The sequence below is a fragment of the Cimex lectularius genome, unplaced genomic scaffold (assembly GCF_000648675.2).
Source record: "Cimex lectularius strain Harlan isolate CLEC.00 unplaced genomic scaffold, Clec_2.1 scaffold7, whole genome shotgun sequence".
Classification (NCBI taxonomy): Eukaryota; Metazoa; Arthropoda; class Insecta; order Hemiptera; family Cimicidae; genus Cimex; species Cimex lectularius.
In genome coordinates, this window is record NW_019392731.1 from 841,541 (window position 1) to 867,386 (window position 25,846).

The 25,846-nt window shown below is 31.4% G+C and overlaps 1 protein-coding gene and 1 long non-coding RNA gene across 3 annotated transcripts in view; both read right to left on the reverse strand.

The window, feature by feature from the left end:
* Nucleotides 1–6,029: 6,029 nt before the first annotated feature.
* Nucleotides 6,030–8,610, reverse strand: LOC106663808. Its single transcript, XR_001340090.2, has 2 exons — nucleotides 8,566–8,610; nucleotides 6,030–6,428 (listed from the first exon to the last, which is right to left on the reverse strand). It is a non-coding gene; the product is annotated as an uncharacterized LOC106663808 (long non-coding RNA).
* Nucleotides 8,611–13,003: 4,393 nt separating this feature from the next.
* The window catches only part of LOC106663897 (acetylcholine receptor subunit beta-like 2), a 47,336-nt gene continuing 34,493 nt past the window's right edge, over nucleotides 13,004–25,846 (reverse strand). For both annotated transcript variants that reach the window (XM_014389129.2, XM_014389128.2), the window contains exon 11: nucleotides 13,004–13,417. In XM_014389129.2, the coding sequence (XP_014244615.1) occupies nucleotides 13,202–13,417 (216 nt within the window). In that variant the 3' untranslated portion in view covers nucleotides 13,004–13,201. The remainder of the gene's footprint in view (nucleotides 13,418–25,846) is intronic.

Here is a 25,846-nt window from a genome sequence, read left to right on the forward strand (position 1 = left end):
TTTGAGGGTTATTGGATTTTTTTCTATATCCTTTCACTATTTAAACAGTTTTAGGTATAAGGAGAACAGGAAGTAACAAAAAAAATTACTTTTTTATTAATACATAGTAGTAAGGCCACAAACAGTCATAAGTAATTGCGCAGACAGCATTACACTACTGTAAAGATGGGAAAACATGCAATCCAATTGAACAGTATAATAAATAAGACTCGACGGTCTCACCTTACAATAAAATTGGCTCAATTCACTCTGCTTTCACCTTTCTCTAGAATTTCAGCGAGGACGATTCCCATAAACATAGTGAATAAAGTTTATAGCCCAATAAAAAGTAATTCATTGTCGGAAAGGCTGGAGAACGGGCCGGTCAAAAATACTGTTTTACTTCTCTTACATTAATTGGTGTGCGGCCATCTGGAATCGTATATGCCGAAAAAGGAGGGATTCAAAATAATCGAGTTTGGCATGCGAATTTCTATTCAAAACGAAATGTTTGAACATTCACCATTTTTACATAATCAATATGGTAATATGGTAGCAAATACCATCTTAAGAAGGTTTCAAGTCCTTAATAATGAATAATGGGCAAACTATTAATTTCATCATGCATACGAAATTCCGAAAATATAAACTATTTCACAAGCACCCACACCAAAGTTAATAAGTGGCTTTTTATATTTACGCTGCTTATTTTTATTATAAATCTAAGTATGGTACCAAAGGTTACCAAGATTCACTTAGAATCTTCTGGTGCTATTACAATTTTAATAACGTTAAGCCGAATTGATCAACTGATTTTAAAATGAACTTTCCATTATAAAAAAGATACCATAAACTCAAACATTCGCCTATTTTTTTCTGGATATATTGGCGTTTTCCTTCAGAAATTTTGAACATCAGAAATTTGAAGAAAAAAATGTTTAAAGGCCGGCTTAACGCACCAACTTACTAAAGTTCTAATAGCATCAGCAGATTTTACGCTACCTATATTTAGTTTTACTATAAACTAAGCTACGTAAAAATTAGAAAAAAATTCTACTCGCGCGAGTACATACAGCATCGAACTTATGACTTCTCATAGCTTTCCGGCAATACTTGGTACGTGTAGAGAATAATCCATCTCGCATTTGGGCAGTACGGAGTCAAAATTCGGTCTTAGTTATTAATAATAAATCATAATTAATCGTCCCGTCACCGAAGTTAGCTTTTGGGGCTGTCGGTACAGTAACAAATTTATAAAAATACTAATTCAATAATTCAAACTGGTGAAACAAAATGTGCTCTTGAGTGAATTACGAAAAGATTGAAAGCAAAACGTTCGCACCAAAGCAAAATTTCAAATTAAACTAACTTTTTAGCATAACACACCAAGGGTAAAAGCTTCATCTAACGTGAAGTTTTATTACTAATTCGTAGCGTCCAGGTTGTGCGAAGAAGACAGCAGTCGGACTACTTATATTGTTGAGCTGTGTATCATTTTATTTATTTAAAAAAATCTAAACTTAAAATTAAAAACCAGGAGATATCCCGAGTTAGCTCATATTTGATTGAGATTGATTATTTGATTCAATGGGGTGGACGAATAACCATAACGCCCAGAGCGTTCATGAAGCCCTTTTTAAATCCTTAATTGGTAAACTAACGTTATCAATTAAATTTACAAAACAAAACCAAATGTACAAAATATTACTGAATGAACATCCGCATTGCAGAAAAACTAATCTTTTTTTTTAATTCATAATTCTTGTATAGGAGCATTGTATAGCTCACATTTATTTTATGACTGCGCGTGAGTTTGTGTTTGTATCAAAAATAATTTTTTCCTTATTGAGAACACGTTGAAAGTTAAATTATTAATACAAAAAAGTATTCGCCGCCTGTCCTGCCCAGGAACACCTCACGGACCACAGGAAAGAACAAAAATTACCCCCTACCTAAGGCAAGCAATTTCATTAATCATGAATTCGGGATTTCCTCTCGGAAAACTTGTAAACTGACAGAAAAACTCGAGAAACATTTACAAGTTAATGGATCCCTTTATAAAAAAATATTAAAATGCGAATATAATCTTTCAGAATACCGTATTTAGGCGGTCTGTCTTTTTAAAATTTGAATTTATTACAGCTGTCCATAGCATATCAAAAGTTGTAACAATTTTCATAGTAAACAAAGTAAATTTTAAATAAAAGAACAAAACTCATTTTTGAACACTCTGGATGAAGGTATGGTCTTGAAGAAGAAAGCAAATTTAGTTGCTACTGCCAAGCTTTCGGCCTATTTTAAGGTCAGCATCAGCGCAAAACAACCCTAAATATGTCTACAGATTGACATGCGTAAGATTGTTTTGCCTTAAGTGAAAAAATGATCGATACCTCTAATAAAGAAAACAATTCATTAATTTCATAAACTTTTAGAAAATAATCGAAAGTTTAAATTTTAAATCTCAGTAAACTGTTTATATTCTGCTTTTCATCGTTTTTCTTCTTTTTTCTTTAATAGGTGGTTTTATTTTTATGTTTTGTAGGTCTTATTGTGTGAAGATGTTTTAAACAAAATTCGCGATTTTACATTTCAGCGATCCTTGTGCCTTGTTAAATAAATTTGGTGTTTAGAACTTTGTAAATTAATAATTTAATAATTAATTGTGTCTATTAAAATTTCCAAAATTGTCATTAAAACACAAGCAGCTACGATGACAATTTCCCGGTTTTCATTTATGTTGTCCCACCTTGTCCTTGTTTCAATTATGTTGTAATTCTTGTAAATGTTTTGTAATGTTATAAATAAGATAAATATTAAGTAGTAAGTAAAGGTAAAATATTAAGTGGTAGTAAGGTAAATAAGGTATTAAGAATAAATATATTAATTATAAAAATATGTAAAATATTTGAAAAACGTAAAATCAAAAATTTCTCCAGAAATAAATTATAATGTACTTGAAAATGGCATTGGTCGCCAAAACATCGTAAAATCGTGAATTTTATTTAAAAATATTTTCGCTTAAGGATTACAAAAATTAAAAATAAAATGTTTATACTTTAGAAACATCTATTGGAGATAAATAGAGAAGAAAGAAATTATAAACTCGTCAAAATTGGGGACCGCGGTAGCCGAGTGGTTAGCATGAGAGACTCTCACGCCGCGGTCGTGGGTTCTATTCCCACCGTCGCCTCTGGCCCTTTTTTCTCGATAACCCCCAATTTGAACACACAAGAATTCGTACTATGGCTAATATGCAAGATCATAAGGCCATTAAAAAAAAAAAAAAAACACGTCAAAATTAAATGAGAAAGAAAATTATTAACTACCTAGGTACTGATACTTCGTATTCTCATTTCAATTTAATTTCAGTTGAATTACGAAACTATTTCATTTGAGCTTAATAAGGTGTATTTAATTTAGAAAAGTTTTAATTTTGCCATGGCATAATTACCCCTTCCTTCTCCACTGTGTAATTTATTTTCGCAAGGCGTTAAACTAAATATAAAACTTGTTAAACCGACGACGGTGAAATTTTGTAATAACTACGAAACTTAAAAACTTTATTAAAACTTATTAACACTTTGGAAAAGTTTAGATGTCGAGGAAACGATCGATAATAGATTAAGATGATTAAAGTGACGACGAATCAATAATAATTCCAGAATACAAAAAAAAAAACAAGAAATTTATTTAGAAATCGTGAGATGCGGTCTGGTGTGATGTAGGTTTCAGAAAAACATTTTCTTTATCGTGCCAACGTTTCGATCTTTATTGAGATCATCTTCAGCGCCTGGGATTTACGAACATTGTTTACATATTTAGCCGACGCCTTATACAAAAATGTCTTTTCTATACCGACATCCTTCCCCACCCCTTCAAAACCCAACGTATATAAACACAAAATAGCAAAATCTCACTGGCACTCTCGACACGACAAGCAAGAATGACACAATTACACAGAAGACAAACACTTTGAGAGAGTAGAAATACTTTGATTGAATATATAAAATATATTTTGCATTGTATAAATTCACTTTTCCACATCCAAAATGTAATTGTAATAGTAAACAATGTTTGTAAATCCCAGGCCCTGAAGATGATCTCAATAAAGATCGAAATGTTGGCACGATAAAGAAAATGTTTTTCTTAAACCCACATCACACCAGACCGCATCTCACGATTTCTAAATAAATATCGATTAACGGTCACTAATACCACACAAAAAACAAGAAAGTAAATGCACGCATAAAATTACCCTTTTAATTTTTACGTATTTTAATTTGGAAGTCCCCTACTGAAAAGACTAATTTTCACATTCTTCCCAATGCGTGGTGATTAGGGGCACTCTCGACACGACACGTAAGAATGGCACAATTACACAGAAGACAAACACTTTGAGAACTGAAGATGATCTCAATAAAGATCGAAACGTTGGCACGATAAAGAAAATGTTTTTCTGAAACCTACATCACACCAGACCGCATCTCACGATTTTTCAATAAATATTCTTCCCAATCTTAATCCCTACCCTTCAACTAGAGTTTAGTTCTCCATTCTACTGTCCAGCTGGCAGAGTAGTCGTTGCTTTATAAACCAAGCAATATTGCTAAACTGAATTTTTGGACGCTACGAAAGCATTAGGCACCACAATCTATTTTCAAGTTAAAAAATAGTCACCCTATTATTTCGTTCTGAAACCCTTCCTCTTGGATTTTTTTTTAGATTCATTTTTTCTTAAACAGACTACATTGTTCAGGCAATTCATTTACAAATGAACATTTTAAGCATTTGAATAGTTTTTTCCCCCATCCAAATATTTGAATAGTTGTTGAAGTCATGAGAAGCGGTCAAAAATGGGGTAGAGTTTAGAAAAACCCTTTTTTTCGGCGTTTCGACCTTTATTCGGTCATCATCAGTTATGATTTACATTAACAGAGACCCACACATAGCATGAATTAGAGAACAGATACATGCAAACTCAGCCGTAGCCAAACATCTTAAATCAAATAATATATTTTGAACGTTAATTTTATTTTTCCCTTTCCTTCGTTTATCGTTCTTAATAATTAATTTCCTTACCAATATTGAATCCAATCCAGAAAATCCCCATTCTCGACATCCTTTAAGTTAAATAAAACCGCCTACGATCAAAGAAATTTTCCAAGATTTACCGCGTCTCCGCGTTTTATATACGTCACAGTTATATAAAAACAGCAGAAATTCACGTTTCACAACTCTTTCACACAAAACCAATATGACACAAAAAGAATTGGACCACACTTTATATGAGTATGAAATACTTGTTTCAAAATTTATATTTACATCTTAAATTGTATTTTTTTCAATAAACATGTTTTATAATTTCCCCAGGCCCTGAAGATGGCCCGAAGAAAGGTCGAACCATCGGCAAAAAAAGGTGTTTTTCTAAAATACCCCATTCTTATCCGCTCCTCACGATTTCAACAAATTATGAAACAACCGGTCGCTAAGAAACATACATATTTGAATAGTGTAAAACAGCAATATCTCACTGGCACTCTCAACACGACACACAAGAATGACACACCTACACGGAAAACAAACACTTTGAGCCCTGAAGATGATCTCAATAAAGATCGAAACGTTGGCACGATAAAGAAAATGTTTTTCTAAAACCTACGTCCCACCAGACCGCACCTCACTATCTCCAAATAATCATTTATAAATTAATTATATGAATTTAGTAAAACACATCTTCAGTTTACTGTGTCAAAATAAATTTTGGGCACTTATTAGTTAATAATTTTTCAACTTACAGTTTATGATAAATACTAGCTGATCGTGGTGACATACTGAAAATAATATTTAACTCGGATTAGCTTATAAATGTCATTCAAACAATGACAAACATCATTTTGTATCCTTTATATCAGAACACCAAATCAAAAATAATAAATTTCTTTTTAAAAGTACATTTCATACAAATTTATAACATAATTTTTTCATTTAAAAAAATAAATAAATAAAAACAGTTGTATAGAGGGAAAAGTAAAAACTAAGAAAAAAACAGCAATGTTTTCACTATTTTATTTGCAATGCTCTGATTTATTATAGTACAATCTCAAACAAAAATACAAATAGAATGCATCATTACATACTACACATACTGTCTAGTAGATGATTCCTGTTTTTTAAAATTAAACTTTAATGAAGGTTTCATAGATATACTTGAGTTCGCATGCCATAGCTCCAATACACAGTACCACAGTAAGTTTGGTAAGAACGTTATCTATAGCACCTCCTTTAACGTAGACAGGAATGCCATCCTCAATGATGAAACGTTCCTGTAATGGCTTTATTCGTTGGTAGCCAGGGTGGACTTTGCCGGACTCCGCACGGACTGCTCCTGATGTTGTAAACTGTCGACTACTACTGGCCAATCTGAGCGCTGAACGTGCAAGTGACATTGTCTGGAATAATTTACAACTCTTTTAAGAACTTGGGAATGCAGCTTTATGGACAAATTAAACGATATAAAGTTCAATGTTAATGTAAGAAAGAATTCCAATTTCATCATTTCAACTACACCAATGAATCCCCATTTTTAAAATATAGTTCTTACCACTTATGCTACAATGAATATTTTTTCATGAATTTTTAAAAGCACAAGAGTAACAAAATATTAAATATTAACATTGTATAAATTACATTTATAATAAAATATATTAATAAAATTGATAATTAGATGGGTGCTGATAGTGCACTTCATTTGCACATTAATTAAAAATTTATTACCCACCATCAAGTTTTTAGTTGAATTGGAGAAAAAAAAAGAAAAAGTGTCAACACTGTAAAAATTGAAAAAAAAATTGAAAGTAAATGTCTTCCATTTAACTGGGTTTATCAATCAGACATGCATTCCCTATTATATTTATTACTCAATAAAAAATGGTTGCAAAGAATTGCGTGTAAATTTAATGGTTGATAAGGATAGTTCTACTTACAAACTCGTATCACCATCTTATTTTCTAGATCAAGGATGCGGCCATTGCTAAGAGTGTTGTAACTTTTTGCCAAGCTTTCGACTTCCATTTATTATTTTTCCGGGCTTTATTACATTGTCAGAAATAAAATGTCTAAGATAAAACATTATTCAAAAACCTATTTTTCACATTGTTCAGAATCCTCTAGCTCTGGGTTGTAAATCAGTTATCATTTTACAACACTGATTGCAACCCAGAGCTAGAGGATTCTGAACAATATGTAAAATAGGTTTTTGAATAATGTCTTATCTTAGCCATTTTATTTGTTTTCAGTATTAGAAGTGTCTATCACTTTTTTTCCACTTACGAACACTCTGGATGGTATAGTCTTGATCAAGACTTCAAGACCATACCTTGATGCAGAGTGTTCTTCATTTTATTTGAGGCAATGTAATGAAGCCCTGTCTGAAGAAGTCTAAATAAAGGTAGAATGCTTGGTACAAATGCTCTCTTCTTTATGACTGCATCCCTAATCCAGAAAACAACAACTTTGTTATATCCAGATGATCAATTTACCATATTATCGCTACAAACTCATATTACCATTGTAGGAGAGTCAAACCATCCTTTCAAAATAATTTTTTTAAATTATAGACATTGTTGACCATCACACATCATGCATTTATGAATTGTAAAGAAACTTGTCTCACCAATATTTTAGAATCATAACTCGAAATCATACATCATGCAGCTAGGATATTAGACAGAAAACTGAATCACCAGTACTACATCAAAATTTTTTTTTCAATGAGTTTATTAAATAGAAACAAGAGGTAGTCATGACTCCCCTGATTGAACTTCAACATAGCGAATCATCGAGAAGAGAATGAAAATCACAATGTATATAAAAAATAAAAATTATGCAACAACATCCATCTATAAATTATATTATTAATTTTATTGTTGTTTATGGTATGAAAGGGCACGACTATTACATAATTAAAACAAAACCTACTGACTTTAAAGGAATTGTAAATTACATTAAAACATAAGAGCAGTTGGTAAACATCAAAATTATCTTTGTATAATTAAAATATACCAGTGAAAAGTTATTTGCTAGAAGGGGAATTTCTATAAATATAATTAATTCTGATATGTGGTAAAAGGTCACCAGCATGAACCGCAGAAACCTTTACCTTTATATGGAGCCATCGTGAACTCCTTAAATTAAAACATGTACATAAAAACCGTTTAAATTGATAAAAATTGTACCATTTTAACTTAAAATATTAAAATTAAGTTTAAAGGTTTTATACATTATATTTCAGCTTTTCATACATATTTTTGTGTATATGTACTTTATGGTATTTCATATTACTGTACTTTAAAACGACATGCTCAATGAGTTTTTTAAGTTATTATTCCTTCTAATTATCCACATTTTCCCTGAAAGTATGATTTTCATTGTAAGAAGGCATGACCACTTGCCTAAAAAGTCCCACTTCTAGTTAAATAATTGTTTATTTTTTACACTAAATAATGAAACAAGCCTTCTCCCGATATTTTAAAATAAAGATTATTAAAATAATAAAACTAATTAAAGAAGAAAAATTAAAATACTTACGGAAAAATTTAAGAATAGAAGTCGGAACGACTAGGATATAGATAAGAGTGAAAATTCAATATGGTCGCCGTTGTCTTTTCAGAGCGTTTCATCAAATGTGACGTCACCAAGATTAAACTGGTTAACTACGTCCGAACAATTCTTTGTACAACTTTTAAACTTATCGTCTACATAATTAATACTTTTAAAAAACATGTTCATTTTTAATTTGTCTTTTGTATACTTGGCATACTTATAAAAATTATAGGAAAGGTTAAAAAAATGCATAAGTAGGATTTCAATTTGAGAAATATTTTATTTAATTAATTGAAAGATATTAATTGGTCAAGCGGACCACGAAAACTAGTGAATTTAATAAGTTAAAATGAAGTATACCTTCATTAAAGCTCTCCGTGGCCATTTCATTTGTCGCCGAGAATCAAATAGATTTCACGACATTTTAAAAACATAAAAAAGGATGGAAAATTCAAAAGATGAGGTTGAGATAGGAAGTTAGTGTCCGAGTGGATCGAGGTCACGACAGCTCAAGTGGTAGAGCAGCAGCGTATCTAGCCGAAGATCATGGGTTCGAATCCCGCTCGGACAATGACTTTTTTATCTCAACTAAAAACCTTCATTAATTGAAAGATATTAATTGGTAAAGCTGACCACGAAAACTAGTGAATTTTATTTAATATAGAACTTTCAAAATATATGTTCAGTACAAGTCAGACACGTGACTAGTTCGGAGATCTGCTGTTGAAATGGTGATTTGATGCTGAATAGTTTAAATCAGCATTTACTTAGTTGACTACTGGGATAATCATGATATAATATCTCAACCCGAAGAGTAAAAATTTACCTGGAAGATCTTAGGATGGAGGGTTGATATCTACCATTTCACCCCCTGAAGTTGATCGGATTATATTTCCTTACATCCAGCTGACCCTCACTCCGGGGCGATTAACTCATGGCGGGTTCTCGGGATGGGAATGTGTAGATAGGGCCTAAGGAGGGTAAACATAGATCGAGTGGTTGGTGTGAAACTTTGGGAATCGGGAATGAATCACATCGTTAACAAGTATGTTGAGGTCGTTGTAGATAGTGAGGTTAATTATGTAGAAAGGAGTTCGGGGTAGAGAGGGAAGTAGGGACAGAAAAACATTTTTATATGAGGAGATGCCTGCTTTGAGGTAAAAGGAGCCGACAATGGGAAAGAATGGGTTGCTTTACTCTCTTAGCAACAATGTTTTTTAATCCCAGGCCCTGAAGATGATTTCAGTAAAGATAGAAACGTTGGCACGATAAAGGAAATGTTTTTCTAAAACCTACGTCACATCAGACCGCATCTCACGATCTCCAAATAATCATTAACTAACGGTCACTAAACACTACACATTGCTTTGTATGTTAAATCTGTTAAATTGCAAAAATATTTTTAATTCTTAATTCCATTATAAATGTTGACTTTTTTATCATTGAAAATTTAAAAATTATATATTAGACATAAATATCTAAAATATAAAAATCCAGAGAAAACAATATGTTTTTACCTATGTTTTTTATGATGATTAACGTAGTTGGCGAATATATTCACAAGGAGAAGACCGAGATACGAAAATTTAAAGGATTTCTTGACTAACTACAATTGGAAGACTGGGGTTTTCTCCTTTCAAGTTTCTTACGATGGGTGTTAAATACTGCCAGTTATTTTATTGCAATTATATAGATCAGTTAGTATTCGGGGATCGTAGAATACGGGGGTTGCATCGTCGGAAAGGGTTGTTCGTTTGGGATTGGACGCTCCACTTATCCTCGTTGATTATATGGGAACCGTGACCGGAATACGAAACTGATGTAAGCTAGAGATCCACTTTAAGAATTTTTCTACTACAAATATTTACATAACAAAGCCTCCTTAAATATTGCTATTGACTCGGACATTTATAAATAAAGCCTGACCAATCCCCAAAACGTGACGTACCGTTATTCACGCCAAACGAGCCACTTTTTCTATTTGTTTTAGCATTTTGTAAAGTTTTGTATAAAAATGTTTAGAAAATATGTAATTCGTGTTTGTTTCCCTGCTAATATAAAATATACATTTTGCTACAAATTTACATTTTTCAGTCCCATAGTCAATCATTGCAATTGTGTACTTTGAATCTAGAAAATCCATGTTTTCTCATAGGCAATCATACGTTGCATAAGTTACGATTGTAAATTTATGTACAATTTATGTAACCCAAAACATACAAATTTATGACGAGTGAAACAGCTCAAGAGTTTTGAATATGGATTGTTTTTCTTTATCGAGAAAAGAATTGACTTGTAGACCACCAGTCCTTCAACAAAGGCGTATAATATACAATGCGAATGAAGCTTAAAATATGTGATTGTTTTATTGTTAGATGTGTGAAAAAGGAAAAGTCAAAGACAATTGATGAGGAAAAGTGGAATACACTTTGAGAACTTGCTGCAGTAGAGTGCTGGGGCTCGTATAATTATTAAATTATTTCAATTTTAATCCGTAGATTTCAGTATTTCATGTAATAAAAATTTCTATCATCAATACGATTTAAATAACCTCCCTTCTTTTAAAACCTTGATTTTCTTATAATACACACTGTGATCTACCACACACTTTGATGAAAGAAAATAACGATGTAGTTTACCAAACCTACCAATCGAAAGCTTATCAATTGACGTTGTTTTTGAGAAATTCAAAAATCACTACCACATTTTGCAACGGTGTAGTTAATTTTTGAGTTGTTATAAGATTTTCCAATGTTTGAATTTTACAGATTTGTCCCAGCGCCACTGGTCTAAAAGAGTCCAGTATATGACTTAATATTTATTCAATTTAACGAACAGAACTCTTTTTCGATTAAAAAAAGCAATGGCAGCGAAGAAACTTTTTTGTGTGAGACAAAGCCACTTTTCCGAAAAAGATCATCTTTTACATTATAGAAAATTTCGGGTTATTAGAAAACCTATTTTGCGATATTCTACTATATTAAGATACTAGTACATTCTATGATTTTTTTATTTCATAACGAACAACTCCTATTTTTATTTTTATTTCTAAATAATATCACGTTAACTTTTCAATCTGACGTTATGTCAATAAATAAATAAAGGAACCTATTTTTTAAAACATATGTTTGATCCAACAAATGTAGGTATATTGAACTTCAAAAAGCTATACGAAACAATTTTTTAAACATGTTTTTTTACTAATTTGATCCAAAAATTGACATTAACTGTACTTCAGAAAGTTATTCATTCAATAATTTGCTGTTTTTTCACTCTAAAGAAGGAAATTGACTGGACAAATTGTTGGGGGAAGTACCCTGTTTATTGGTTAAAAAATCTACATTCATCTTTAAATTTATAGTTATTCAGATATCGATTAACGGTCACTAATCTCTACACATTTAAATTTATATACAATATTATTTGATTTTATGCTCAAAACATGCATGTCATGCATTGTCAACAACTAGAAACAATAGAATTTCTATAGGTATTTTATATAATTTAAAACATTACAAAAATTAAATTTATAATTAAATAGCTCAAAGTTTGACACCTTGACACAATAAAACAATAATTTTAAACAACATTATAAATTAAACTTGTTTAATAATTTTTATAACATTGTATATATTATTTTAATCAGCATACATACTTTTTAAATCATTTCTACAACAAACTGCATTACCTTAATACATCATATGTTAAATTATACAATTTTCTAGAATAATTTACCACGTGTTCAGGGGAAAAGATAGTGTCGTATTATAATTGTTATATCGATTAAATCATTACAATTTTTAATCAAAATTGAATATGATACTATTTTAAATTTTTAAATTTTAACTGGACTAATATATTTATTAATCTATAAAATTAATATTAATTATCACTAGTATATCTATGCTTAAAATTAGTGTTTTTATTGATAATTGTACTTATTGGTTAACATTAAAGAATAAATGTTTATAACTTACATACGTCAATTTTACAAATTTTGAAAAGCATATATAATATCACATTGTTATTTGTCAGATATCATTGTTATTTGTATGAAAGATAATATATGTATTTTCAATTATTAGGAGGGACGAGCAAATATGACGTTAAAAAAATCCATTTTTTTAATTAATGTTTTTTTTCATCGTTTGGTTAAATGATTTGCAATTTTGAGCACCGGAAGCGCTCAAAAATGTTTTTGAAAAGTTTGGCCCAAAATTTTAATGTTTTTTATATACACTTTTTTATTAAACTAGGTAAACCAACCGTAATAGGACCATTATTTTAAGAGATATTAAAGAAAATTTAGAGTGATTAGGAAAAAGAATCCGAGAATTACTGGACCCCATATAATCTTTAGTTTTTGTCTGTTAAAATCTATGACAGTCATATTGACAAACCTGAAAGATTTTTTCTAATTTGCTAATTTGTTAAAACTCATATACAACTATATCAATTTTAAATTTATGTCTACTAATACTGCATAGTTAGTTCAACATTTGAGTGAGAACTTTCATAACCTTAACAATTAGACAAAAGTATAACAATCTCGTTTATAAAAGAATCTTTTTCAAAGGTTTTCATTCTTTGATTTTTTTTAGTACATAGGATTTTTAGAAAATTATAGCTCGTGGTGTTGAATGAACTCGGTCGGTACCTGCTGAATTCCTTTCCCGAATGAAATTCCGGACGTAGTGCCGTCAATCGGAATCCTTTTGTCGTAGAGCGACGGAGCCTGGAAAATTATCGCCACTGTGCCGACAATGCAAGCCAGAGAGAAAACCCACAGGAAAAACTTGTCCAAAACCATCGAAATATACTTCCAGTCCTCGACAACCTGCAGGGAAAAAATCAGTAACTTGTCAGCACAAATTTTCGTATTATATATTTCAGTTTTAGTAGCTTTATTATGGATAATTTGTTATTACACTGTTTTAGTATGTTGCACCATCCATGAAAATATCTTTAGAATACACAGTTATGCTAAAACTCAAGGCTCTCAAACAAAGATTTACATTCGCTTATTAAAAATCGCATAACAGACGCGGGTTGTGTTTAATCACTTCATGTATATGTATCGTGGGTGTGGCAAAAATAGGTAAACCATAAACGAAACTGGAGAGGATCCAACCTCTTTCCAGATAGAAGCACCTGATTTGAATGTAAATTAGTTCAGAGAATATTCTGAATATGTGATGAAGTAGGTTCCGGGTAAGTTCGTTAATTTCTCTTCACACTTTCCCACCGTCAAGGATCAAATGGATAAAGATTTCATCTTATGGAAAATATCGTATGGTTCATTAATATTGTATGACATAACTTTTACGAAACTTCCTTTTACTCAAGGTTTATCATTTTACAGCGATGCTTTGCAAAATCTGGCAGTTCTTTTAAGATTCACAAAACAAATCAAGCTACTTCTAATCAGCACTTTATTTCAAAAATGCTATACTTTTTGTTATTCAGTCTTATCATCTCTAGGCATTTTTATTCATATCAAAGATTTGAATTTTTAACAACGAACAATAAACAAAGGAACAATAAAGCCAAAAATAAAGTATATATGTTGTAATTTATTATTCCAAGTTTAAATGTATCGACCACTTTTTTACACACGAATAATCTCGGTATGTTCTGGGAAAAAAATAATTGTTATCAAAAATGGCAATTTATAAAAAGGAGGGAAAATTCGAAAGGTGGGTTGAGATGGGAAGGTGGTGTCCGAGTGGATCGAAGTCATGATAGATCAAGTGGTAGAGCAGCGGCATGTTTAGCCGAAGGTCGTGAGTTCGAATCCCGCTCGTGACACTGGCTTTTTTATTTCAACCAATACCTTACATAAAGATTAATTAATTGAAAGAAATCAATCGGACCACGAAATCTAATGGAATTAATTGTTATTTTTAATCTTTATTAATTATTACTAAGCGTTCGACCTATTTTGAATTCATCATCAGGGGAAACTATCTTAAAGATATGTACGAATTGACATTTTAAAGTTACGTATCTTCTTCATTTGGTACTAAATTTAATCTACGGATATCCCTGCTTGACTTTTTTATTTTTCTTAATAGTTGAGAGAAAAAATCAGGGTTCTATACTCCTATATTTAAGGAACGTTCAAATTCCTGTTCTGCTGTTGATTATGAATATGGTGAACAAGTGAACACTACGTTTGCAACAGTGTTACATGTTGGGACTGAGTCTATCTTCTAAGATATTTGAAATCTAGTAGAAACTTAATTATGTCAATTAGTAGACATATTTAAGATTGTTTTGCCCCGATGATGACCTCAAAATAGATCAGAAGCTTGGCCGAAAACAATAGAATTTGTGTTTTCATCTAGAACATACCGAGATCCAGATTATTCCTGTGTAATTCATTATCGAAGTAATTTTTGTCTACTTTCATATTTTTTCAAAACTATACGTTACCAACTCTCGTTGGAAGTCGTTTCCTTTAAGGAATATCCTTATGTATTTTTCCAGTTTTTGTCCCCCCTCCCCATGTTAAGCATTTATGTTGTGATTCCGTTGATGATGACAAAATAGATCGGAAGCTTGGCAGAAAACAATAGAATTTGTTTTTTTATCCAGACCATACCGAGATCCAGATTATTCCTGTGTAATTCATTATCGAAGTAATTTTTGTCTACTTTCATATTTTTTAAAAACTGTACGTTACCAACTCTTGTTGGAAGTCGTTTCCTTCAAGAAATATCCTTTTACGTTTTACCAGTTTTTGTCCCCCCCCCCATGTTATGCATTTATGTTGTAATTCCGTATGGTTAGAAACCAACTAAACTCTTTATGATAGAGATCCTAACTGTGCTGAGGAATAGCGCAAATATTCTTAAATTGCGTCGTAAATTTATCTATAAAACTATATAAACCGACATTCCAAAAGTCTCGATACTTCCGGGCAGCCAGCTAACTAAATCTCCGCTGGGGCAAGAAATTATTTTCAACTCTTTTTTCATAGTAATAAAATAGTCTTAAAAAGAACATTGGCAAAGTTGACACGATTTATCGCCGTCCACTTCAAGACGCCCGCCTTATTTTCCAGAGGGGGAGTGAGAGGAAAGGAAATAAATCGCCGAGAAAACCCTGACAGACTTGTCAAAGGCATTCTTAACGCAGATTAATTACAGAAAAAATACATTTCCTTTTTTAAAAGATGTAGCTTTCAGATTATGAAATGTTGTATAATAACTCTCCTAATCAGAATATTTGAGTCGCCCTTTCATTTTTGTTTTCAGCTCATAAAATCACTCTTGTTTGATTAGAAAAGTAGTATCGGAATTTTCTCTCCTTATTATGTAATCTTTTATTCTTGGTAATGATATTTTTCGAAACAAAGTTATTCACTAATTTGTTGATTTTTCTTTTCAATTCGACCTGATGAATAGTTAGAAGCTTGCCTTTTATTAGAAATTATCTTGAATTAAGTCTGTGCCATTATTTAATTTAACAACGTCAAACTTTTTATTATCAAAATTTACGTTCCTTTTTCCTTGTTTATAATTATGAGGAGATAAATTTATGAATTATTAATAATAACGCACAAGGTAGTTGTTAACATGTACAAGCCCCTAGCAATGTTAGGACTGAGTCGGTCTTCAAGGAAATTTGAGATCGACTGTAATAAACTTAAATATGTCAATCTTTAGACATATTTAAGATAGTTTTGCTCTGATGATGACATTAAAATATGTCCAAAGCTTAGCAGTAACAACTGCAACTGAATTTGCGTTCTTCAAGGCTAAGGGCATTTCAAAAAACGTTAAAAAATTATAAAAGCCAAATAAACTAAAACATTGTGCAATTATTGATAAAATATATTTATTTATTCGAATTAAAGAGGAATTTACAAAGCGATATTAGGCATGGATTCTTACACGAGACTAGCTTACATTGAGTCAAACCGTTCCCTTGAGATTATACTACCTTTTCTGTTTTCCCTTTACACTATCCCTCCATATCTCTTGGGTTCATCCGAATTTAGGCCATGAAATATTTATGACATTTCCGTCTCAGCGCGAGTATAAACATCGCCAAGTGGGACAACAAAAGGACTGAAAGTATGCCGGAGGCCTTCATGTTCACTCCCATGGTATTCCTTATTTGAAAATTACTGAAATATACGGGTGAATACCTGCATAAAGCTCGACTTAGGAACTCTGCTGAGTCACCACGTCCCAAATTTTATTGTAACGCATGCTATAACATTCGTCTAAAAAAGACATAAGAAAAGTCATGCTCCCTCTGCTGTAAAAACAAGACAAAGGATGTGAATAATTAAAATTTAAACTGTTTTGTTGTTGTTTTTACAATAATACCGTGTAGTAATTTTTACGTAGTTACATTTTAACAATAATTACCATTAGGAAATATGAGAGAAAATCATTACACTTTAATCAAATAACCAAAAAACCGGTTTTAATACTATATAATAGCACGGTTTTTTTTTTCAAATTGGTGCTATTGCTGTACCAGAGTGTGTGTACATCAGTGATTTATAATAATCGTATGTAAAGTGTGGTTGAGTTGAAAAGATTAGTGTCACGAGCGGGACTCGAACTACAACCTACAAATTCCCCTCTTTTTTGCCTCACAAAGAACGTGCTCGTTTCTGGATTCTCGACGAACTTAAAGAGGTCACGGGAAACTGTTAGTGAAGTATTAGGCCTTCAACTAATTATTATATATATTTTTTTTTTTTTTTTTTTTATTTTTTTTTTTTTGGAGCAGCGGCGTATTGAGCCCAATGTCGTGGGTTCGAGTCTGGCTCGAGACATTAATCTTTTCATATCAACAACCACACTTTGCATAAAATTATATACCATTGTTATATTATAGTTTAATTAACAGACTAATAAAGTTTATCGGTTTAAACTAAACTTGGAAGAATTAGAGTGCCAATTGATAAATATGAATGTTTATGAATTTCCAAATTTGTCTACTAAGTCTAAGTTCACAAAGAGAAAAATGGCCCAACAAAACCTAACAGTGCAAACAAATCCATGTTCCAAACCTCCCAAAAAAATAGCCTACAATGTAAAACATGATGGTTTGTTCACACTGGAAAGGGAGTGGTGAAGGGGAGGTAGAAGACTCAGATGAAAAAAAGTACCAGACTCTTCATTTCTCATTGAAATTTGAGAAATTGAAACATTTCTCCTCCAGTGTTACGCAATAAAACTAAAAGAACATAGTTGCTCATAAAAGTAGGTATGAAATGTGGTTGGCCACAACGTAGTTACTACTACTTTGATAGGATGACCTTTTTGGTACGGAGTCTGCAACTTTTATCTTTTCTTTTGAGTACTCAGGTTATGGACTAAAAATCAACGGACTTGTCCACAGTTTAGGTATCATTATATTGGTAGACTCTTCAGCATCGATGATCTTCTTGGTTTTGGTGCAAGACACTTTTGTATCCAATTTCACGTTTCTACCTATACGGGACCTTATAATTTCGACGAGACTACCCCCTCTCCGTCTAAAGCGGCACTAATTGTTAGAAAATTGCAATTTTCAGATTCTTACGTATACTTGTAAGACCTGCATTTTAAAGAAATATCATATTTATATTTACAAAGGAATACTCTAAAATTTTGATGATGAGACTACTCCCTCTCCCCTAAAGCGGCCATCTTGAGAAAATTGCAATGATCAGATTATTTCCTTTATTCTCTATATAAAACCTACAATTTTACAGAATTTCACGCTTTTAGCTATTCGGGAAGTACCTTATAATTTTGATGATCAGTGAGTAAGTTTGTAACAAAAATTTTTAAATCCTCCCCTTCCATGCAGGCTGAATATTAAATGCTAAAAATTTTACCATATCCTAAGCGACCTTGGCTTAATGCATGTTTCACATTTCAAAAGCTCAACTTAAGAGGAAGCAGAGATATGAGGATGAGAAAACCCTGGTAAATTGGTTCGAGTAAAGATACACATGGGACCTTCCTGGAAGTTGGCCAGCGCACTGCGCTTGGATAATAAAAACAAATAACCAAAACATTTTGAACAAATACCATTTTGATTCCATAAACTGTTCATTTTAATGAATATTTTTATTACTGTAGTATGTACATTATTTGTGTATTCTTCAATTGTTAGTGTATCAATTCCATTATTTATGAATGAATATATAAATAGTTTAACCTTTGTTGCCCTTTAACTTGATGCTGAAATGTCCATTTTGTGATGGTATCCCTCGAACAGATTTGTTCTCAAAGATATTTATACTTAAACTTGTCTGTTTAATGTAAATGAAATTTTTATGTTAAAACAATGGGGAAAAAGACAAAAAAGTGAATATTTTTACGAAAACCTTAATCAAATTAGAAATTGGGTACGGTCCTGAAAAATTAGACTTAATTAACTTAGACTTGGCATTAAATGAAACTGGAATAAAGACATATTTTAAGAACACAAAATTCACTAAATGCTTTGGTTTTACACACAAACATTCACATAAATTGAAATGTTGCTTTACTCACCTTATGCAATTTCCAGCTATGAAAAAACATTTCTTGACAATGGTACGTTCCTGTTTTAGGAATGCTTCTGAATGCTGGGATTTGAAAGGTTGTTTGTTTTGAACATAAATGGTATTTGAACGTACCACAAAGAGGGGTTATAACATGAAAATAAATTTATTGTGGATGTATTGAACAAATGAATGTTATTTAATAGTAATTTTTAATAAAATTTTGTTTAATTGTGTATTAATTATCTTTGAGATTTGCAATGTCAATGGCTTCCTTTTAGACACAAAAATGGTTAAAAATTTAGGGTAATTTAACCTATATCCGTAGCAAATTTTGTGGCTTCAACAATTTTGTTTTAAACTTTAAAAATATAAAAATTTTGTATATTAAAAAGTGAAGTTACTTTTATAGAAAGAATAAAGTTTAAAAAAGAAAGATAATAACGCAGAATAATGAAAAAGCATGAGAGGCTTTTGAAGTTTACATCATCTTTACGTCATGTTTATTCACTTTATCAAGGGTGATGAAAAGCTAAATCATATCCAGTAACCTACTTTCTAAGCACTTTTCCAGCGGTTAAAAGTAGATATATGTTCGGGGAAGTCGAGAGTGAATGCTATGATCAAAGGCAAAGTGAAGGGTGAAAGTATCAATCAAAACCAAAAAAAATGACGTGTCAAAATCAGTGTCATATATGATGCGAGTGGAATTTTTTGATCCGATTTCTGTTAGCTCAATCAATCTTCCCAATAGGAAAGGGGTCACAAGATTCTCCGATTCTAAACCACGCCCTTTCTAAATCGCTCTTCAGTCAACCATCTTCAACAAATACCTTGCTGACAAATAACATTCCCATTTCCAATTCATTGCATTTTGCTCTTTTTTACACCGTGTTGTGAACGTTATTTTTCCTCGGCTAGAAAGTGATCAACTAACAAGCAACCGGTGTGTCAAGACCTGATACAAAGGGCAATTCGAAGGAAATAATTGTGAAGTAAAAAGTTATTTTCCTTTTAAAAACTTCAATAAATCGTGGTGCTCATAATTTAATTTTTATAAATTTTAACGTAAAAATTATGCAAATTCATAAACCACTTCCTCTTACCAAGGCTATTATAAGCTGAATTGTTAAATTGAAATCAACAATTTTTGTAAAAATAACTTAATAAGACAAAAAGTAGGCGTTCTTTCTTAAATTGCCAGCAATTGTCGTGGCACTTACCCCATGCCACCCTCTCTCTAATGCTTGGGAGGGACCGGACTCGACCATTTCTTTTAGCTGGTCGTTATCCTGCTTGGTCCCTTCCTACCATTCCCCTTAATCGTAAATAATACAACAAATGTTATTTCCTTAATCAAAAGCGCTTGAAAAATTATTAGAACCAACTAAATATAAAGGCATTAAAAAATAAGTACGAGACTTCCTTTGATTAATTATTGATTACAATTGTGATAGGAAACAATTCTCTAACGTCTAAAACAACCAACTAAGGACAAAACGTAATTCAAGTAGGACCCACTAACATCAAATTAAAAACTAATAGGTCAAATTGTTTAATACTCAAAAATTTTGGGACTAACAATTTCTATTGAAATAATATCTCACCTGGCATGTAAAACTAAAACATATTCAACATTGGCAACCTTTTCCCAAGATTCAACAATGCAAACAAATTCTTCAGTAACCCCTGACAATAGAGATAAATATTCTGCCCTAATCTACAATAGCGATAAATACGCTGACAAATTTAACAACAACAAATTCTTCATTTGCCTCTAACAACAAAGACAAATATTATTATAACCTAATCGAGCAATAGAGATCAATACTTTCATGATAAACCAATAGTAGATTCGTAAACCGCTAGCTTAACACAAAATGAAAAGCAATATCTATCAGCAGGAGGAATTATCGTACAACGGGTTTATTGTCATTGGTACTGACGTGCGATACCAGAAAATATTCGGACCAGTACTCGTTACTGGTATCGAAAGAAATATTCGATACTACTCAAGTATCGACAGAAATTATTCAATACTAACGAGTACTTACTCCTGTGAGTACTTTTTCGTTTATTTATATTGTAAATGATCAACTTACTATTGTGAACTTTAGTTTAAATACGCTCATGCGTTAAAATAATCAAGAAATTGCAGTTTTTTTGTTGTTTTTTCATTTTTAAGTATTTTTTCATATAGTGAGTACGTAGGTAAGAACAAAGAAAAGCTGCCAACACATTTCAAGATAATTGATATTTCAATTTTATCGTTATCGAGTTTTGAGAAAATCGATCGACGAGGGTTTGGTTTTCAAATGTTTGAAAGATAAGACTTATTCCCACTGTATTCCCCAGAGTTTACAAGATGCCAACGGTTCAGTTTTCTTAGTAAAATAACCTCATGCCTTACTTTTGGGTGGAAACGTGATTAGATATCTACCTACGAGAAGGAAGGCAAACACAAAAGCATTTCGTAAGAAATTACTGAAATTGAAAGTGGTTACAAACCACCAATTGAAAATTTAGATTAACTTTGTTGATATTTGCCGCTAGTAGGCGCTCTTAACAGTAACTAGTCAGTTCCCAGTTTGATGAGAGGTAGGTTTCGAACGGTAAATAAAAATTCAATATGACTTGAACACTCGACGAAAAATCTATTTGAGTATATTTTCCGATACTACAAAAAGTGTTCGATACAGTACTTGTATCGAATGACAATATTCGATACCAAAAGTACTCGATATCGAAAGAAAATACTTGATACTTTACTCATATCGATTGGTATCGCTTGTCACTAGCCATTGGGTGTCGTGTACGACAACATTCAACGCTTTTGACAAAATAATATAATAATTAAAAGCCCATGGTCTTGTCGGGATTCGAACTCAGCATCGCTAGATGGCAAATACGAATAGGACGCTTGAACTAATCGTCCACCTCAGTCCCCATATCCTTTAATAGGCTAAACCTACATTTATTCACGACGAACTATTGACCTAATAAGTTCAATTTAATTGTTGAGTATAAACATAATATACTAATAGTTTGCTTATATATACCTTTATAAATTAGCAAATATACCTGATTCCATAGACACCTTTAAAGAACTTCATCAAAACTTAAAAAACCAGAACAAACAATTAATTTATTATTATCAATTACTTTGAAAATTATTCAATTTTGTTGTTAATCAATTACTGTAGAAATTGTTAACAAATTGTGGTGATTCGAAACTTTTCAATGGCTATTTCTGTAATTGTAAAAGTAATAAAGGTTGGATCTAATATTGTCAATCCACATCATTGCTATAACGGTTGTTGAAGATATATTGACATAGAATTATATTAAATCGTTGGCATTCGTATTATCGTTATATATATATATATATATATATATATATATATATATATAAATATTTTTTAAATTATATACAAATCTTAACCTTGTTAATGGTTTAAAATCTAGTGTAAATTTTAGATATAAACTAAACCCAAAGTTGCTGTTTATTGTTGGTTAATTTTCAGTTAAATGTGTGCATTAGAATGTTGATCTGATTCGTATCCGGTCAGTCGATAGAAGAATTTATCAGCCCCCACCCCTGTTCTACCCCATTGATAAAAGTTGTAGAAGCTTTGAAAAGACGAAGAAAAAGCCTCCTGTCGATTCCCAAATGTTTGTAGAAAGGGGAGGAAACCTTTCCGAGCCTTTTTGATATAACGTACACCCCTCGGTATCGGGATCAATGATTTAGCAGCAATTTCTAAACCGATAACAGTAGAGACAAAGATTGCCCCTCGCTCTTGAAATATTTATAAACCTGATTTTCTATTCTCAACTAATTCAACGCTCCTCTTTGTCAAGACATTGCCATCACAGGCTTAAATTTTCAAATAGACTGGTAAAAAAAAACGTTAATGGGTTTTTATTACATCCTTTTAGTATCTGCTGTGATTCTATCTGTAGTAAAATTTATATAAAAACATATTTTTTTATTGACAACGTAATATAATGTTCCAATTAATTATTCTTATCAGCTAAGGAATTTGGTTGATATGAAAAATTAGTGACATGAGCGGGATTTGAACCCACGATCTTCGGCTCATTACGCCGCGGCTCTAACCATTTGAGCTATTGAGACTTGGATCCCCTTGGTCACCAACTTCCCATTTCAACCTACAACCTTTCGAATTTTCAATCTTTTTTTTTTTTTCAAATGCCGTGTAATCAGGATTCGGCCACAGGGAGCTATTCGTGAAGTAATTACTTCTTTTATTTATTAAATTAATCCATATTTGTTTAGTGGCCATAATTGACCATATTAATTATTCCAATTACTTATTCTTATCCTCTCGACCAAAAATCTTAGTGAATTTAATGAATTAAAATTAAGTATACTTCACTAAAGCTCTCCGTGGCCATTTCATTTGTCGCCGAGAATCCAATCCGATTACACGACATTTGAAAAATGGCAAAAAGGAGGGAAAACTCAAAAGGTGGGTTGAGATAGGAAGTTGGTGTCCGAATGGATCGAGGTCACGATAGCTCAAGTGGTAGAGCAGCGGCGTATCTAGCCGAAGATCGTGGGTTCGAATCCCGCTCGTGTCATTGACTTTTTTATTTCAACTAAAAAAAACCTTAATTAATTGTAATATATTAATTGGTCAAGCGGACCACGAAATTAGTGAATTTAGATAATAAGATTGATTAATTGGAATAATTAAAATGATCAATTACGGCTACTAAACAAATATGGATTAATATAATATGTGTTACAGTCGAGAAGGTTTGGGACGAAAGTGTGCTATTTTTGAATTAATAGCCCGCTTCAAAATAGCTCGGTCGGTGTTTACCTAGCCTGTGTTGCAATGTGCTATTTTCGTACACCTTTTTAAGGTTAGGCATTTGTTTGTTTAACGCATGTTTGTTGCTTAAAATGTGTTCAGAACAGAATCAGTAATTGAAAAACAAGCAAGATACAGAAAAGTTAAAAAAATGTGAAAAATATGATGAAAAAATACAATTTCATCAAAAGATTTCCATCAAGGCTCTTTATACGGATAATTTCTGCCATTTTAGAAATTGTTGGTATTAAAAAAATCCAAACATTTTGTCTAATCAGGACCAACTATTCACAAAATGTAATCTAAAACCTACCTATAATATTCTTGAACAGGTTTGTTTAGCAATGAAATAGTTTGAAGATCGTTAACGTGTGTCTATTATCATTATATAAATCTTTTTTTTTTAAATAATGCGTAAAGACCGATTAAATATTATTACAAAACATTAAAATAAAGTTTTTTTTAATCTTTCTATTAACGTACCTATGTGTAAAAATTTTGAATGGCATTTCAATCAAGTTAAATTTTCGCCGTACATGTAATATTGTATCAAACAATACGAAGAGATAATGTTGAACAAAATTAACGATAATGAAGGTGTAAAATAAGACGGTCAAAATACTCATTGTATGTTTAAAAATGATAGACATAAATTAATAAATCCTATTTATGTGTGAGCTCTCGTGTTGCAATGTTAGTTTGTCTGCCTTTATCCTTACAAACAAGAAAGGACAAAATATGCTACAAAGCAATCTAATTTTACTTTAAAATATTTATTTTTTTACTAATTTATTATAAAGAGGTCGTTTGCTTAGTTAAAAAGTTATCTCCGGAAAACTAAGAACGTGCAGGAAAGCCGATTAAGACCAATGATGGCTTAAGCTTTAGAATCATTTTTACACTAATCTATTCCGTAGACTTAAATCCTTAATCTTCTTTATATTAGCTTAAAATAAATGCCACCCGATATGAAAACTGTACCAGGCATGAAATCTTGGGTCCCCCTTTCAGATTTGGGAAAAAACTGTTGTCGTTTTTAAACATATAGATTTTTATTGTAGTCAATGTTATTAAGTGAGGTGACAGGTTTATTTGTTTTAAGAGTTTCATGAGATTGTATTTATAAGCGTGAATGTGTACTACAAGAATATTCAATAAGCAATCGACTGTCAATTGTTTATAATATATAACGGAAGAAAATCGAACACCCTACTTAAGTGAACAGTATGTAAATAAGAAAGAAAGTTTTTAAGAAAGAGTGAGAGTGCGATTGGGTCTAGCTGAAAGAATTCATTTCTTAGAACCAAAACGACATTATTGCTCTTGTTATTTATTGTATAACAGCAAGAACGATGTTGTACAATTTCAACAAATTTACATATTTTCCTGTTTATGACAATTTAGGTTTGTGATAGATAAATATTTAACATTATTATGAAAACGACGTTTTTGAATTGATATTATTATTGAACGAAAAGAATTAGTTTCTTTCCTGATTTTAGAAAGAAATAATGTTAAAAGATTGTACACAATTTTCAAAGTAAATCGCTACCTTTTGGCAAGATTTTTTTCTATAATTTTTCAACCACAACATTCATTGTTTCATGACAATAATTCATACAGTTTGGGTAGGTTTTTTTAACCTTCTTTAAAATGAAAGGTACCTGATTTAATAATAATAATACATTAAACCCTACTGTGAAATCGTATTTACAATTATAATATTGTATATTATATTTAATTATTATAATTTGGTAAAATTTTGATAATTCTACACGTTTTGTTTTTTATAAAAACCCAAATAATTTCCTTCCATTGTAAAGGTTAGACAAAGGACCATTCTGAAAAAAATATTTTTTTTAAAGAAATTTAAAAAACTGAATTCTTGGATTCTAGGTCATACCAAAATTACTTCGATCTTACA